The 15,807-nt window shown below is 39.4% G+C and overlaps 2 protein-coding genes across 2 annotated transcripts; both read left to right on the plus strand.

Moving 5' to 3' along the window:
* The first annotated feature begins 2,154 nt into the window (after window positions 1–2,154).
* Window positions 2,155–2,733, plus strand: LOC115726436 (dirigent protein 22-like). The gene has a single exon (XM_030656296.2). It carries the CDS (start codon window positions 2,155–2,157, stop codon window positions 2,731–2,733), a length of 579 nt encoding a protein of 192 aa, XP_030512156.2.
* A 5,768-nt stretch (window positions 2,734–8,501) lies between these two features.
* LOC115731840 (dirigent protein 22-like) lies at window positions 8,502–8,957 on the plus strand. Its single transcript, XM_030662512.2, has one exon. The coding sequence runs from the start codon at window positions 8,502–8,504 to the stop codon at window positions 8,955–8,957; it is 456 nt and encodes a 151-aa protein (XP_030518372.2).
* The last annotated feature ends 6,850 nt before the right edge of the window (window positions 8,958–15,807 follow it).

Genomic DNA, 15,807 nt, shown 5'->3' on the forward strand with positions numbered 1-15,807 from the left:
GGTCATGTTTATAGTTGAATTCTAGAAAACTTCCAATCATATCGTGAATAAATTTCCCTTCTTGCTGGAAAAGTTTTTACTTCTCCGCCAATCATAAGTTTCATGGCCCGGATTGCACCTCTCATTACATCAATTTCATTTGCATGTGCATCTCATGAGATCGATGAACTTGTTTCTTTTATCGGATCATGAAATCCAGATTACTAGTATTGCGTTAATTTTGTAACAGTTTATACACAGTCCTACGTCAGTATAGATAATCTTTAGACTTCCCAAACTTTGAAACTGGGCCAAGATGTGAGCTCAAAGCTCATCTGTTGGGCCCAAAACCTTCACTTGGGGTGGAGATCGCCCAAGGTCAAGTTTGCCAATAATTTCATTTGAATTCATATTCACTCAAAAGGTTAGGCTAGCCGAAAGCTGTTTCATTAACGAGATTCATTTCTTGAGATATTTACTATACACCGGAACAAATTGAGGGCCACGAGTCTACTACCAACGCCGATACCGGATGCCCGACACCATCACCCGAGGAGATCGCCCAAGTTCGAATATGTCAACATATTCAGTTGTACTCACATTCATTCAAAAGTTTAAGCCAATTAGTTATAAGTCAACTAGTATATATTAATTGCTTCTCGCCTCATAGATTTTTTTTTATGTTTGGACATTTCAACATAACTCACATGTGCTTTATCCAAAAAAAGAAAAAAAAACACAGTTCACATGTGCATATCAATAAAAAATATTACTTTAAGCATGCTCGAAAGGAACTGCTTGGCGCTAGAGGTGAGGGAGATGGCCGGATCGTTTCGGAGTACCACGTCTATGTTTTGCATTACTCTCGGATCAGTTCTTTCTCGACCTATTTGGACAATCTATTCTTCCTTCTTCAAATAAGATTATAGAAAAGCTTTGTTAATCCCCTTATTGAGAGCCAAGTATATCTGGACGAGGATCCTTTGTCCCCGGATTAAAAGCCAAGCTGTCGCCCTTGTCTTCCATTTTTTGTTCCCAAAAAAGCAAAAGATCTTTCAACGAGTGATGAATCGAATTGAATCGACAAAAGTTGTGAGAAGGTTCTTTTCTAGAACATGAAAGCAAATAGCCGGAAATGCAGGAAAGGTCAATTTCCTGTAAATTAAAGATAAAAATGAATTTAAAAATGATAAGAAAAGTTTGCATATTGAAAAATAAAATAAACATTCGTTGGTAACTCAAATAAGAACTGACAAAAAAATATCTACATCTTTTTGGCACAAAATTCATTCCGATTAAGCTTCATTCCTTGAAGTTAGATTTTTGACTCAAGATAAACGCTTTTGGCATGCTTAACACCTGCAAATCTGAGGGGAAGCGGTGTCTCTAGTGGCGGATGAGTGAGTAACACGTAAGAACCTGCCGTTGAAGGGGGAACAATAGTTAGAAACGGCTGTTAATACCTCACAAGCCGAGGAGCAAAAGGCTATTTATACCAAACCACAATTTCTAAATGCATAAATAAATTTGCCATCTATGCTCTGTTGGTTTACAAAGTGACGTGTCATATTTGTATTAATTGTTCAAAATCATCCACTGACTAAGAAAACCAATTAAAGTTGGACTCAGTCATTTCTTAAGCCAAATTTGACGAAGTTATTTTGCAAAAAATTATTTGCAAAAGACTTAATACTAAAAAAAACAAAGTGACCGAGCTCGCATTGGCATTGTAATTCAATATACTAACGGGCGGTGATGTTGACGCCGTGAGAGGCGGCCGTCAAAGTTGGCGGTCGTAGGTGTCGATGAATCTTAAACTCGAGATTGTTTATGTTAGCATTGACTCTGTGGATGTATGCTACACATTTGCTTTATTTATAATTTATAAAATATTTAATGCATAAAATGCAAGAATAATTTAAACCTCGTATAGCATTATTTCCCAGGAATGTGTCAACAACTTCTTAAACTATTAGTCTACAGCTACTGCACAACTAACATTGATTCTGTCTTGGAATTTTAAGCTCTCTGCGCGAAAAAAAAATGTTAGGGTGTCAAAGAAAGCTTCTCTATAGTTATAATAATAATAAAAAAAATAGAGCAACAGTCTACGGTGGAACCATATATCAACGTTAGCAGCCTCTTCAACACGCATCAAACCCCTCTTCGCTTCTAATGGCTCACTTCAAAGCGGGTTTCACCATCCTGGCCTTCTTCTTTTCCCTCACCTTCCTCACGGCGATCAAATCCGAGACGCTGTTCGCTCGACGACTATCTGCTCAAGATCAGTTTCGGCTCAAACCGGAGAAGATGACCCATCTTCGCTTCTATCTCCACGACACGCTCACCGGGCAACACCCTACCGCCTTCCCTGTCGCCCAAGCGGCAATCACAAACACGTCGTCCACGTTTTTCGGCCTCGTCGCCGTCATCGACGACCCGCTGACCGTGACCCCAGATCTAAACTCGACTCTCGTTGGGAGAGCTCAGGGAATGTACGCGTCGTCGTCGCAGAGTGAGGTCGCCCTCACCATAACCATGAACTTGGTCTTCGCAGAAGGGGCGTACAACGGGAGCACGTTGAGCGTGTTGGGGCGGAACCCGATCCTGAAAAATCCGAGGGAGCTGACCATCGTTGGCGGGACCGGCGTTTTCAGGTTCGCTCGCGGATATATCCAGCTAAGAACTTACACTTACAACGCAACAACGAATAATGCCATTGTGAAGTACGATGTTTACGCATCACATTACTGATGATGATGCACGCCCGAGAACGAGCACCGCGATAATAAAGGAAGTTATATGTCTGTCCATGAGAGTGAATGATGTACGGTTTCAGTCTAGATGTTGGGTGTGTCCTGTTCGAAACTGGAAAGTGCACGATCTGTTACTTATGGAACGGATTTTTACATTGTGCTCGATCGGAAAAGTGAATAACAAAATCTGAAAATCGATGATTTGCAATATCTGTTCTATTTTTTCGTCAAATACCGAATAAGTGAATGCACCGAGAGAACAGAGAAGAAGAAAGCAAACGACGGCTGCGATTTTCCAGTTCCAATTCGAAAGTCAACGGGAAAAAATTGATCTTGGAATCGACTAGCTCTTGAGGAATTGCTGCCCGGCTCTCCCCCAAACCTGAGGAATGCATTCAAGTTAAAAAAGTTAAATTGGTTTTTCTGGACTGTGGTAACTTTAGCATAGATTCATGCAAAAAAGAAAAAGAGCTGCTAGCTCGACGGTTTGATAGTACTATCAGTTATTTTTTATTACACGATCTCCTAATTAATGAACGATTTATATAAAACATATGTGGTAATGATATGCGGATCTATGATTGAGATTGTATATTTTATGACGGTAACGTTAAGAAGGCATTTCCCAAAAGAAAAAACAAAGTAGTAGCACCATTTTGGGATTTTCTAAAGCATCGTGGAGCATGAAAGCCCTACCCTTCCCCCCTCCACCCCCCCAAAACCAAAAAAAAAAAAAAGCATCCGATGAAACATTTATGACTAGCTACACCAACCCCTATCATGCTATTAAAGTGTATTATAGTTAAGTTGGCAACCGATTTCTAACTTTATAAGTATCTAACTATTCAAGGAGAGATCGCACTTTGGTCTCTCCCTTTTTTACTTTATTTGCTAATTGTATGAAAAGGGAATAAAAAGTATTTGCTATCTTATCGAGTTGGTAACTGCCTTGCACTCTGTTCTTGTAACTCTCTAGATTCGTCATTTTAAAGATAACATAAGATACACTTAAGAATATTCTACTAATAGAGACAAGAGTCTATGGATGAAAACAATGACGACTTGCTTGAATGAGAGCACGTTGAAAAGGAAGCGACTCTGTCAAAATTGATCATGAAAATTTGATTTTTTTTTTTTAGGTTTCAAAAGGGAAAAATTAAGTGCTGAAGCAATAATTGAAAAGAATTATGCTTGTTGGTTGGGTTTGGTTCAGCTATCTCAAAGTCCGTTGGAGCCCCAAAATGTTGGAGAAACATCTCATAAAATATCTTTGATGATTTCCAAACTATCCTTAGGTACTTTATTTACCTTTGGTGTGCAGATGTTTATTGCATAAGACAAAGGATCACCAAATGGCCATCGGGTAAAAATTGCGTGAAGATCGAAGCGGTTTCATGGAAACAAGCATTAAGGCTCTCAAAAGATTTGGTCACCGAATATTTGATATCGATACCCGAAAGATCATGTGAAATGAGGAGCATAAAATGCCAACATGCCAATGTTTTGAAAAGATCTGCTAAAGTCGCTCACACGTGCTGGAAAAGGTGAATGGGAGGATTTTTGCTTTCTTGAGAACAGTTCTCTAGCATGTCAGAGGATCAGCAGAGCTGTCGCCGAGGAACAACGGGTTAGCGCCTATTTTAGGAAAGACTCGTCTGACGATGTGAAAGCAATCCCAACACACCGCAAACCTGTCCCTTTGATCTTCAACGGCTCTTTTGCTCCTCTAGAAGAGCTCCAACAGCTATTTTGCCAAGGCCTATATAAGGAAGAGGTCGGGTAGACCAAGAGCAAGAATAGAGACCAACCGAACCGATTGAATATTAAGTGCTCTAAACGTGTGTTCTAGTTGAAAGACACTTGTTTGAAAGATCTTGTGATCCATTGTTGCCCGTAATCGTGCATAGACAAGTGTACTTCTAAGAGTGGTGAGGCTGAATCTTGATAGTGTGATATATCTTGTAAAAAATCAGCTCACTTACTGTTTGTAACTTGTGAGGCAGATTACTAGTGCATTCCAACCCGAGTTGTGGCTGTTAGTTGTGTGGAGTGAACGTAGGCTTGGTGTAAGCCGAACCACTATATATTTGGTGTGCTGATATCTTCTTGCTCATATCCTTGCTTGCATCCTCTCAGTTACTATTTGGGAAAACATTTGCTCACCCGATCTTTTTCAATTCACCTTTGGTTTTTCGCAAAATCTAAAAAAGTTTCGAAACAACCTATTCACCCCCTTGAGGTTGCATAGTCAGTCATAACAGAAAACCCCTTAGGACAAATGCAGGACGTTTAGCAACCATTTTCAAAGGTTTTAGGATGAAAGTTGGCCTTGGGAATGCAAAAAACTCAAAGCTAACTAGCTTTGAGCTTTCGCCATTTTGCCAAATGTTGAGATAGGATTTTTTCTTCCGAAACTGTCCTCACTTTTTCTTTCAAATTCCGATTTTGTCCCTCATTTTTATTAAAAAATAAAATTAAAAAAGAAAATGTAACCCTAGGCCACTAAGGTCGTGCAACCTCCGGCGTGGGCCGCCTTGGGCCATGCATCCCCCAACGGCCGTTGTTAGGGGCACGTAAACCCATACGATAGCCGCTTAAGGTCGCGTGGCCCAAGCAAACCTAGCCGAGGGTCGTGTGACCCCAAGCGGCCGTAGCCTAGGCGGTGTGACCTTGGTGTTGGCCGCTTAGGGTCGCCCAACGTAGGCGACAACCGCGACCTCAAGACTCGTTGTCGGGGGTTGTGCGACCTCGGAGATGGTTGCCTAGGGTCGTGCAGCCTAAGCGACCATCGCTAGGGGTTGCCCGACCCCTAGGGGCCTCGCCCTATAGTCGCAGGCGCCCGATCCGGCTCACAAGCAACCTTTGCCCTAGATTTGACTTTTCTTTTTTTAATTATATTTTATTTAGAAATAAATATTGCAAGAAAGCTCATTTGTAAATTTTTCTTGCCAAACACTAGTTAGGCCAAAATTATCTTTCAAAATATTTTTACCAGGTGATATTTGCATTTTTCAAAGCCCCTTGTGCTATAGGTATTTGCATTCCCCCAAAGCCCATTTGCAAAGCCGAACCAAACCCATTCGTACTGTTCACTCATGAAAATGATCGACTTCGTAGGCAATGCCAATCTAGAATGTTTCTCACTTATGTTATATTATCGTGGGAAATTGGAACGTATTGCAAAAAGCTGTTATTCTAGAAGAAATGCTCGATTTATTTATTTGTTATATTTCTTGGTGGCTTGAATTTTGGATTAGAATAGAAATTTTGGGTCAACAACTATGTCCTAAACCGAGCTATTAACTGTCAGACCAACTTTCGTCATTCGACGTTTTTTAAATTGCAAACGAGTTTCCCAATTTTTTTTTTTATAAAAATGTAGCAATAAGAATACCTTCCCGAGCTCCGTTTGTTTTGCAAAAAATAACTCCCAGGAAATTGTTTTATGGATTTTCTAGCGTTTGGTTCACAGAAAATAAACTAGTCAAAGAAAATATTTTCCACCAATTGAAAAAAATATCTTCAAAAGTAAGAAAAACGATTTCCTCTTCTTGAAGAGAGGAAATTATTTTCCCTTGTCTTTCCTTTCTACACTCCTTCACCTCCCTTTTCTTTTGAATTCAATTTAAAAAATAAAAATTCCAAATAATTTTTAATTTTGAATTTTTTTCCTTTTCTTTTTTCTACTTCCGGTCGTTGGCAACCAGCTATAGGCGAGGAGCAAGCCTTGCCAGCAACTCACTCATGGCTGGCAAGGCTTGTGCTCACCAGGCAACCGGTAGAGGAAGCAAAAAAGAAAAATGAAAAAAAAATTAGAATTCAAATATTTGGTAATTTTCTCCAAAAAAATATATTTCAAGATCATACACAATGCCAATCTGGAAGGTTTCTCACGTATGTAGTATTGTTGTGGTCAATAGGAACATATTACAAGAATCTGTTATTCTGGAAGAAATGCTTGATTTATTTCTTTATTTGGTATATATCTTGGTTGCTATTAACTATTAGACCAATTTTAGTAATCAGGCGTTTTCTCAAATGCAAACGAGAATGCCAAGTTCCGACAAACATGGGGATGTCGGATTTCCTTCCTTAAATTTCTATATTTCTACAGATCTTATATTCCATACATTCCTATTCAAAAACCCTCTCCTAAAGCCTATAAAATCATCCCAAGCATCAGAAATTCTAATATCGAATTACATTGCAGCTTCCTCTCCACATACGAGTTCTCTTGTTTGTTTTGAAAGAACACTGTCTTATTCTCACCCAGATGGAGTCCCCCACTTTTCCTCGTATTCTCGTACTAGTCCTCCTCCTCTCAGGTTTTTATTCCCGACACTTCTAATCCCATAATGTCCTCAATTCCAAAATTTAGGGACATTTTTGTTCAATTTATTTGTTCTTATTTTGTTTCAATTTAAATTTGGAATTAAAGGATGAAATTCGATTATCTCGCCAATTGCTTGCAGGGACGTGCATGGTGATGGTGCCCAACGCAAATGCCCTAGGGAGATGTCAAGATATTTTGGACCCGGACAGCTGCACGCTCTCCAGTTGCCGACAGGCGTGTTACCAAAAGCACACCGCCGCCCAGCAGGCCAGCGCACAGTGCGTGGCCGTTGGCTCCAACTACAGATGCGTTTGCTTCTTCAACTGCTGATCATTATAGATCAGCCTTTTCTCCTGATGATCTCCTATCTCTGTGTCTCTCTTGTTCTCGCATCCCTTTTTTCTTTCTTTCTGTTCTAGCCCTAAGAGACTTGCAATCGCGTCCAAAATAAAGAAGTCGACTTTGATAATAAGTTGATAATATTCACTACTCTCCCTCCTCCCCCCCTCCCCCCCTCTCTCTGTCTCAATTCATTCTTGAACATACATGTATATGGATCCACCAGATGGATGGGTCGAGTCAGGTCAAAAATGGCCCTACCCAAAAGACCCATTTTCATGCAATGCAAATCTAATTACTCATACCTGACCTCATTCCTAAAACACTTCGGTTTAATTCACTCTATTGAAAACTCATATACAAATTGATGAGAGAGTGCAAAGCAAGTGAGCGCGAGATCAAGTGAGGCCAAGAAAAAATAAAACTAGAGTCATTGAAGCGAGTTAGCTTTAAGTAAATCGAAACTTGAAACCTATTTATGACCTATTAAATATTCATAGTATTTTTAAACTCATTTATGAATAATCGAATCATATAAAAACTTACCTCATCGTATGTGGATGGGTTTATAACCCATTTTGATAGATCTATATGTATGTTTGTCTCGGATTGGTTCTGCGTTATTTTACAACTGGAATTTTGTTCCTAAAAAAAATCTAGGGTCAAGTAAGATCCCATCCCTAGTCACAACTACTCGGATCTAACCACAACGCAGAAATTCCCTTTTGAATCCTCCAATTATCAGCATGGATGGCCTGCCTTTGATTGAATCGGGAAGGTGAACATGATTTGTTACACGATAATTCGTCCAAATTCTAACTATCAGAGGATTGATTTCATATACATCTTACAAGTTCGATGAAGTTTTTCTTTGATCAGGTCATGGAATCTAGATGATTAGTGTTGCATTATTTTGAAACAGTTTGTTCACGTCGCTAATTCATTCTATTTAATCTCTAGACTACCCACCAACCTAAAACGCTTCCTCCACTTTGAAACGCCGAACCCGTCGCCCAAATCAACCCCACCATGGCCAGATCTCAACCCAAACTCATCCTCTTGACACTCTTCTTCTCTCTAACCATCTTTGCCGCATGATACCAGACATCCGCCCGCAGCCTATCGACCAAAGCCGGGCCGAGAAGACCCCAAACTTCACCGCCGCACAAGTAGCCTCAGCCCCGACGACAAGCCAGTCATCCACGTCCTTCGGCAATGTCTTTGTGCTGATCGACATGCTGAAGCTGGGCCCTGACGTGGGCTCAAAGCTTGTCGGCGGGGCCCAAGGCCTCACATCATCTGCTTCGGATGCCGAGTCGGCCTTGTTGGTGGCCGTTAACTTTGTGTTCACCCAACTGAAGCCCAATGGGAGCACTTTGAGTATGCTCGGAAGGAACAGCCTGGCGCTCGAGGTGAGGGAGATGGCCGTTGCAGGAGGGACCGGAGCATTCCAACTCTCGCGCTGTTATGTTCGAACCAGGACTCACTCCATCGACCGGACCAGTGGACTTATCTTGTCGGAGTATGACGTGTACGTTTTGCATTACTGAGATCTGTGGTTTCTGGACCTTACTTCCTCAAAAAAGATTGCAGGAAAGCTCCTCGCTTATCCCGCTCCATTAAGAACTCGCGTACGAGGATCCTTCGTCCCGGATTAAGAGCCAAGTCGTGACCTTTATCTTTGATTATTGGTTGGATATTACATACATGTTAAAAAAGTCGAGAATGATTTTTTTTTAATTATCTCGAAATCTTTTAAGAATCACAATGTTGTGTAAGAAGTTTGACATGGTGGATGTGAGACGGTTGACAGTTGCAAGAGAAAATAGACTTAGTTACACAACTGAAGTCAGTGGTAGATGCATAACATCAAGCTGGGGAAGGAAAGGAGGAGATGTGAAAGAGACGAGAAACATTTGCAATATCTAAGAATGCATTGATTGAAAAGTAACAAAAAAGTTCTCAACCCACCACATTGATACCAATTCAATTCTAAATCTTTTTATATTGGTACTAATTGAGTTCACCCGGCCAATTTAGGCCATAAATTATTGACGTGAATGCCGACAGTCTTACATGGTACAGCCGGCGCTAAGGTTGACATTGTTTTTGTAATTTTTTTTTTTTCGTTTTTATTATTTTATTTTTCTTTCCTTCTTTTTCTTGCATTCACCATTGACCGGCACCCATGCTATGGCCGGCGAGGGTTGCCCTTGCCGCCACAGGTGAGGGTCGACCTCGCTGGGCCTCAACGCCTCACCTAGGCTAGAGCGAGCACCGGCGAGGACACCCTCGCCAGATCTACGGTTTGGATCTATCCTCTTGGAAGCAGATGAAACGCTGGGTTTGAGAGGAGGTTCAAGCTCAGACAGAGATGGTGATGGTGAGGTCCGAGATAGGCTTTCTTCTTCTCGTACCACTCTTTCTCTCGGCTTCCGATCCTGCTACACACTCGGGAGCATGATTAGCTTCGTATTGGACTCAAGCCAAGCACAATGGTGCAAAATTCCGGTTGAAATGAAATTTCTTCTCTATTTCTTTTTCGGGTTAACTGGAAATGACAGATTGTGCTGGAGATTTCTGGATAGCCTTCGTCGTTTCCTTGTCGACTAAAACAGGGAACAAAAGCAAAGTAAGAACCAACGGCCATGGCATGGTTGGACTCGCCCGGACTGCTTGCACCCTACCCACATTTGGACGACACCGTGCAAGGGCCGCGACCCTCACCGGCAGCATGCAATGGCTTCGCAATCCTCACCCAGTGGTCGGCGAGCTCCAGCGATTTTGCTAGAGCTCGTGGCAAAAAAAAAAAAAAAAAAGAGAGAAAAATGGAAGAAAAGAAAAGAAATTAAAAAAATATTCACATCGGCGCCGACAATGCTATATAAGATGGGCGACATTCATGTTAGCGATTTTCAGCTTGAATTAGATAAGTTAACTCAATTGGTACTAATGTAAGAAGGCTTAGGATTAAATTAATTCAATTGAAATATTTAAGACTGAATTAATACCAATGCAATTGTTTATGAATTTCTTAGTACTTTCCCTTATTCAAGGATGTCATGATCTAAATTTTTCGAAGAGCTATTTATCTTGACCGTTGATGCGGAATTAACAAAAACACTCAACTTTACATCCATCACATTCAACAAGGGTTCTAATATTCTCGTATTAGTACGACCTTACCAATTTGACCGGACTTTCAAGGACCATATTGTGGGCTTGGTTAGGGGTTTTCAAAGGGGACTCTTTCGAGTCAAAGCCATGAAAAAAACGTCTTCATCATCTGCTTCGGATGCACAAGTCAAGATCCCTACAAAATAAGAAAGAAATAATCTTGCTCGCATTTTTTCAAGTGATTAAAACAGTACGTTAGTTCAAGCATCATAATCAGAAGAGATTATATCAGGGTTGTAACAGAGGTTTGGATTGGGTAGAAGAACAACAAGGCTCGTTTGGCTCAGAGAATTTGTGAGAAGGGTTTGATGTTGATGATCATCCTTGTCTTGTCAACGATCTTAATATTCTCAAGAATAGTCTTCAGGACTTCCACCGCTGCTTCAATGGGAATTGTTTACGCTCCAATTGGGGATTGCACATTGCACCTAGATTTCCCTTTATGTGTTTTCTTTCTAACATTAATTTTCACTAAATTTTGATGTATCACAAAAATTCTAAAACATTTATCAACACAAGTTTTTTATGGGCATTACCTTCCTTTTACCAGGCAAACTGTTTTTTTTTTTCATGACCCATAGCTTCAAATTTCAAAAAGTTTCTTTTTGAATTACAACAATTTTACTATTCACCTATGATCTACATCGTTGACTTAGCAAATTCTAACAATTTATAGTTTTGAGACTTTAATGATCCCTGCTCTTAGACGCTTTGATCCACTTTGCTTGGGCACGGCGACATCCTTGCTTGCCCTGGTGTCGGGTGATGATCACCAAATAGGTTGAATGAAATGAATACCCTGGCTCAAGTGGGCAATGCAATTGATAACGTGCATAGGATAGAGAAATTACTACTCTTCATTATCTTAAGGCATTTAAATTATCATTCGAGTTTACATGCAATAGAAACACCCGAAAATTGATGCAAGTGATAGCAAGAAAATTCCTAATCATTTTCTCACCCCGTGCTATTGCTCTTACCTCCAGTTGTCTCGATGTGGGATGGTTTTTGATAGGGAAAATGAAAGAAAAGCTCCTAGTGTTTAGGCTCAAAGGGGTGAGCAATGTATACCTGTAGTGTTTGTGTTAGAGAAAGGAACCGCACGTCATCAATTTGGCTACCGTATTTTTTGTTAGATAGCCCTCTACCTTGCAAACATGGCCTTCTTCCGCTCAATTCAATAGGGCTAATCCTGGAACGTGTGTGGGAATGGCTTGCCTTTCGTCATCCCGACATGCGTCATTTGGCACACCCAATTCATGCTACATGATTGGTCGTATTGTCTAATTACATGAATCTCCATCTGAAGTCGATAAATTAGACAGGCAAAGCAATCAGGCAGAACTTGCACCAGGATTAGCATTTTGGGAGCATATCAACTTTAAATACCGGAAAGCTCAACAATCTCATCAATAATACGAGAAACTCAGCTTCGATCGTTCACTCAAAGCTATGCCCCTGCAAGAAGTGTTAGATTTCAAGGACATTAAACACGGAAGGGCTGTCTCAGATATGAGTGTCCATGAATTGCCTTTGTTTGAAGGGGAGGCACACATGAACCGAACTTGGACTTGATAAATGCTCCATTTTGTTCTTTCCCCCCGCAAGAGGGCACGTGCATGAATAGGATACTTTTCAGTACGAAAGCACATTGAAGCTGAGACTGGGGAAATTGAACGTCTATATGGGCTGGGATCGAGGCATTATCTCTGTCAGATCACTGTCGGAATCTGTGGTGCCCTTCAGTTTGTCATTTGCAAGAGAAAAGGAAGAGAGTCCTCTGAAATTAACTAAATTCAGGAACGAGATACACCTTTTCATTTTAGAACAAGGCTACCCATTTTTACTTGCCCCCCGCAATTCTATATTGGTGAGAAATGTTTGGCATTCCTTTTGACTCTTTGGAATTGATGCCTCACACAAAAATGAGATTTTCCCCACATTTTTCCTTTGAAAGAGTGCTCTCAAATTTATTGGATATCAATTGCTCGAATGAGTCCATCAACATTGAAGCTTGATGCATCATTTTCAAATGCTTTCTCATCAAGCCAAGAGAAATATGCCCTGAAACACGAAGTAAAGATATTAAAAAAACAAATATGGTTATTCCGATGCGTGTTTTTGGAAGAGTTTTTATTTTGCCATTTTTATTATAAAAAGGGTTAATACCACGAATAATCTCAAACTGATGCACTTATAACAAATCTATCCCAAACTTTTTTTTTTACCACAAAAAACCTTTAACCGGTATACTTGTGACAAATTTACCCCAAACCGGTACACCTGTGATAAATTTATCCTCCGTTAATTTTCGTTGAATCTAATAGTCAAATTGCTAAGTTGAATGACACATGGCAATTCATGGATGTATTAGTTTGGGGTTTTTATCTATGTTTGTTATAGGTGTATTAATTTAGGATTTTTTTAGTATTAACTCAATTTAACAGACAGTAAATTTGTCATAGATGTACCAATTTTAGATTTTTTGTTGTAAAAAATATTAATTTAGCGTAAATCTATCATGGATGTATCAATTTATGATTTTTGATAATAAAAAAATAGTTTGGGATAAATTTATCACAAGTGTATCGGTTTGAGATTTTTCGTGGTATTAACCCTTATAAAATGATGGAAATTTCCTTGGGAAAATAATGACCTATGACACTTAGGAAAATAAAGGCACAAATTAAAAGTAATTTTTTTTTTATTTTTTTAAAGAAAAGACTCGATTATTACTTCCAAAATGAAATGACTATGATTATGGATTGACCAAAATTGCAAATAAATTGCATGGAAAAAATTAATATACTTACTTCACCCGGCATCATGATGGAAAACACAAAGACATGCACATGAAACGTGGATTCGATTTCTATTCCATCTATCCAAAAGGCTTACGGAATGACTAGTCACAGCCTTGCATACCATTAGTCAAATTCTCTCTATTTCGGCTTGGCCAAGAGTAATACCCAAGCCCACGCAGCCTTAACAGGCGTAGGTAGAATTCTTGACATCAATTTGAAAGTTTTCGGGACTGAGATGAGCAACTTCTACTACTTGGCCTTGCGGTCAAAATTGGTATCCATCTCAATACCATCCTAATGATTCCTAGCATGGCCTAGGTCCAGACGCCGATTGTGTGTGCTACAGTGTAGTGCATAAATGCAAATACATGCACAACAATAAATATGTAACTATTGCTTAAAAAGTTTGGGAAATTAAATCATACATTCCCAAACATCAATCCTGCAAAACAAGGGGTTATGCAATTACCTCTCCCCTTATAACACCCATTCTCCAAAAATGTTTAATACTTAAGTTAGGGGCTTCTTTGGAGTCCTTGCTGCCAATCAAAAATATTTTCGTAGAAATGAAAACTCGACCTAAGTCCACTACGGTATACTAATTTTCGAAATCTAGTAGTCAATGTCCCCAATGGAGTTCGCCAAGTTATCGTGACAAAAATTTTCCCAAGGGCTAGTTAAAGCTAATGGATTACTAAGCTAATTACTCAATTAATCTAGCTCGGACTCTCTCCAGTTCATACCAAATTGCAACTCAAGGTTATACTTAGTAATATGCAAAATATCTAATTTTGTGTCCGCCACTAATCTATTTATGGGAGGTTGTTTAGAAACAGGATAATTATTCTATTTCTACGAACCGGAGATAGTAAGTACGAGAATTTCGTCATGCTAGATTACTCTAACACCTTTTCAATATTATTTCTTTTATTTATGCATACATTTAAACAGACGGCTTGATTGATTTTAACCTAAGCACTAGGGCATAGGTCATCACACGGGTACGCAGTCATTTAAATGGACACCCAAACTCAAGATAAATATAATGCAGGGGGCATGTGCCAAGCAATTCTTCTCTCTTTTTTATTTTCACTTTTTTAATGAAAATTAAACTATATATAAGGCATGAATTCTAATCTAAATGCACTGACATAAATGAATGTAAGATATCTTAAGAACGTATTAAAGTCGACTAAACTACATGACTATCCTAATGACATGCAATTTAAAGAAAACTAATTAGAACATACTATCTACATAATGAATTAATTAAGGTCAATACCACAAAAAATCCTAAACTAATACACAAGTAATTTATCCAAAATTATTTTTTTATTATTTAAAATCTCAAACCGGTACACATATGACAAATCTTCCCGAATTCTTCTTCACTGCGCGATGGCCTCCTTTCTGGATTTGTTCGTGCATGAGTCATCAGCGTGGACAATCTCCCTTCTCTTCATTGAAGAAATCATGTTTTGAGCCTTTGTTGGTGCTCCCACGTGTCGCACTCCAGATCCTGCAGAACCCCCAAACCCTCCCCCTCTCTCTCTCGATTTCCCCTCACGTTTTTTCTCTATTACTTCTATCTTTGCGGTGAGTTTCAATGTCTGTGGTGAAGTATGAATTCCCCCTTTCAATGTGAGGTATAAGCCCATATTTAGCGACTTAACCTAGGTTTATTTACGAGGCCTTGTTTAGTGGACATGCCATTAATTACCCAAGGCTTTTCCCTAATTTGTGGGCTGAATCAAGTGCAAATAGGCACTAAGGCCATCATATTTTTAGCACAAGCACACCCCTTTCCTGGTCGAATTTTCCAATGGAATCCGGCCCAGTCCGCGCATCAGTTTCAAGTTCGTTTACCACTGCCGGTCTAATTCAATGCAAATGCGATGTAGAAATTAAACTAACCTACATGAGAACTTGATCCAGAAGAAGATAACTTGGAAAACAATTCCAAAAGATAATGTGTATTCTCAATGATGATCCCTTCACAATATTTTAGGCGCCTATTTGTAGGGAGGTCGCCCTTTAGGAAACAATCAAATATTTAAAATCAAATAACATAATTAAGGAAAATATATTTGAAATATTCTCGAAATATTTGATCTTGTTAAATCTTCAAAACGCTTTTGAAATATTTGATCTCGGAATCCTCTTGATTTGATATGTTGCCCACTCTCACGAGGCTCCAAATTTTTCATATATGCATTTGTCAACTGTTCTACATCAAAACTATATGAAAATGATTTAATATTTTTGGTAGGGGCTAAGGTTAGTCCCCGATTGTAAAATGCAATTAATGACTAAAAGGGTAATCAAAATTTATGCGCCAACAAAGGTGGACCATTGCACTCAATATTTTTTCATGTCCAAGTTCCCTACAATTCCATCACATCAGTTTATTACAAAACAT

The sequence above is a fragment of the Rhodamnia argentea genome, chromosome 10 (assembly GCF_020921035.1).
Source record: "Rhodamnia argentea isolate NSW1041297 chromosome 10, ASM2092103v1, whole genome shotgun sequence".
Lineage (NCBI taxonomy): Eukaryota > Viridiplantae > Streptophyta > Magnoliopsida > Myrtales > Myrtaceae > Rhodamnia > Rhodamnia argentea.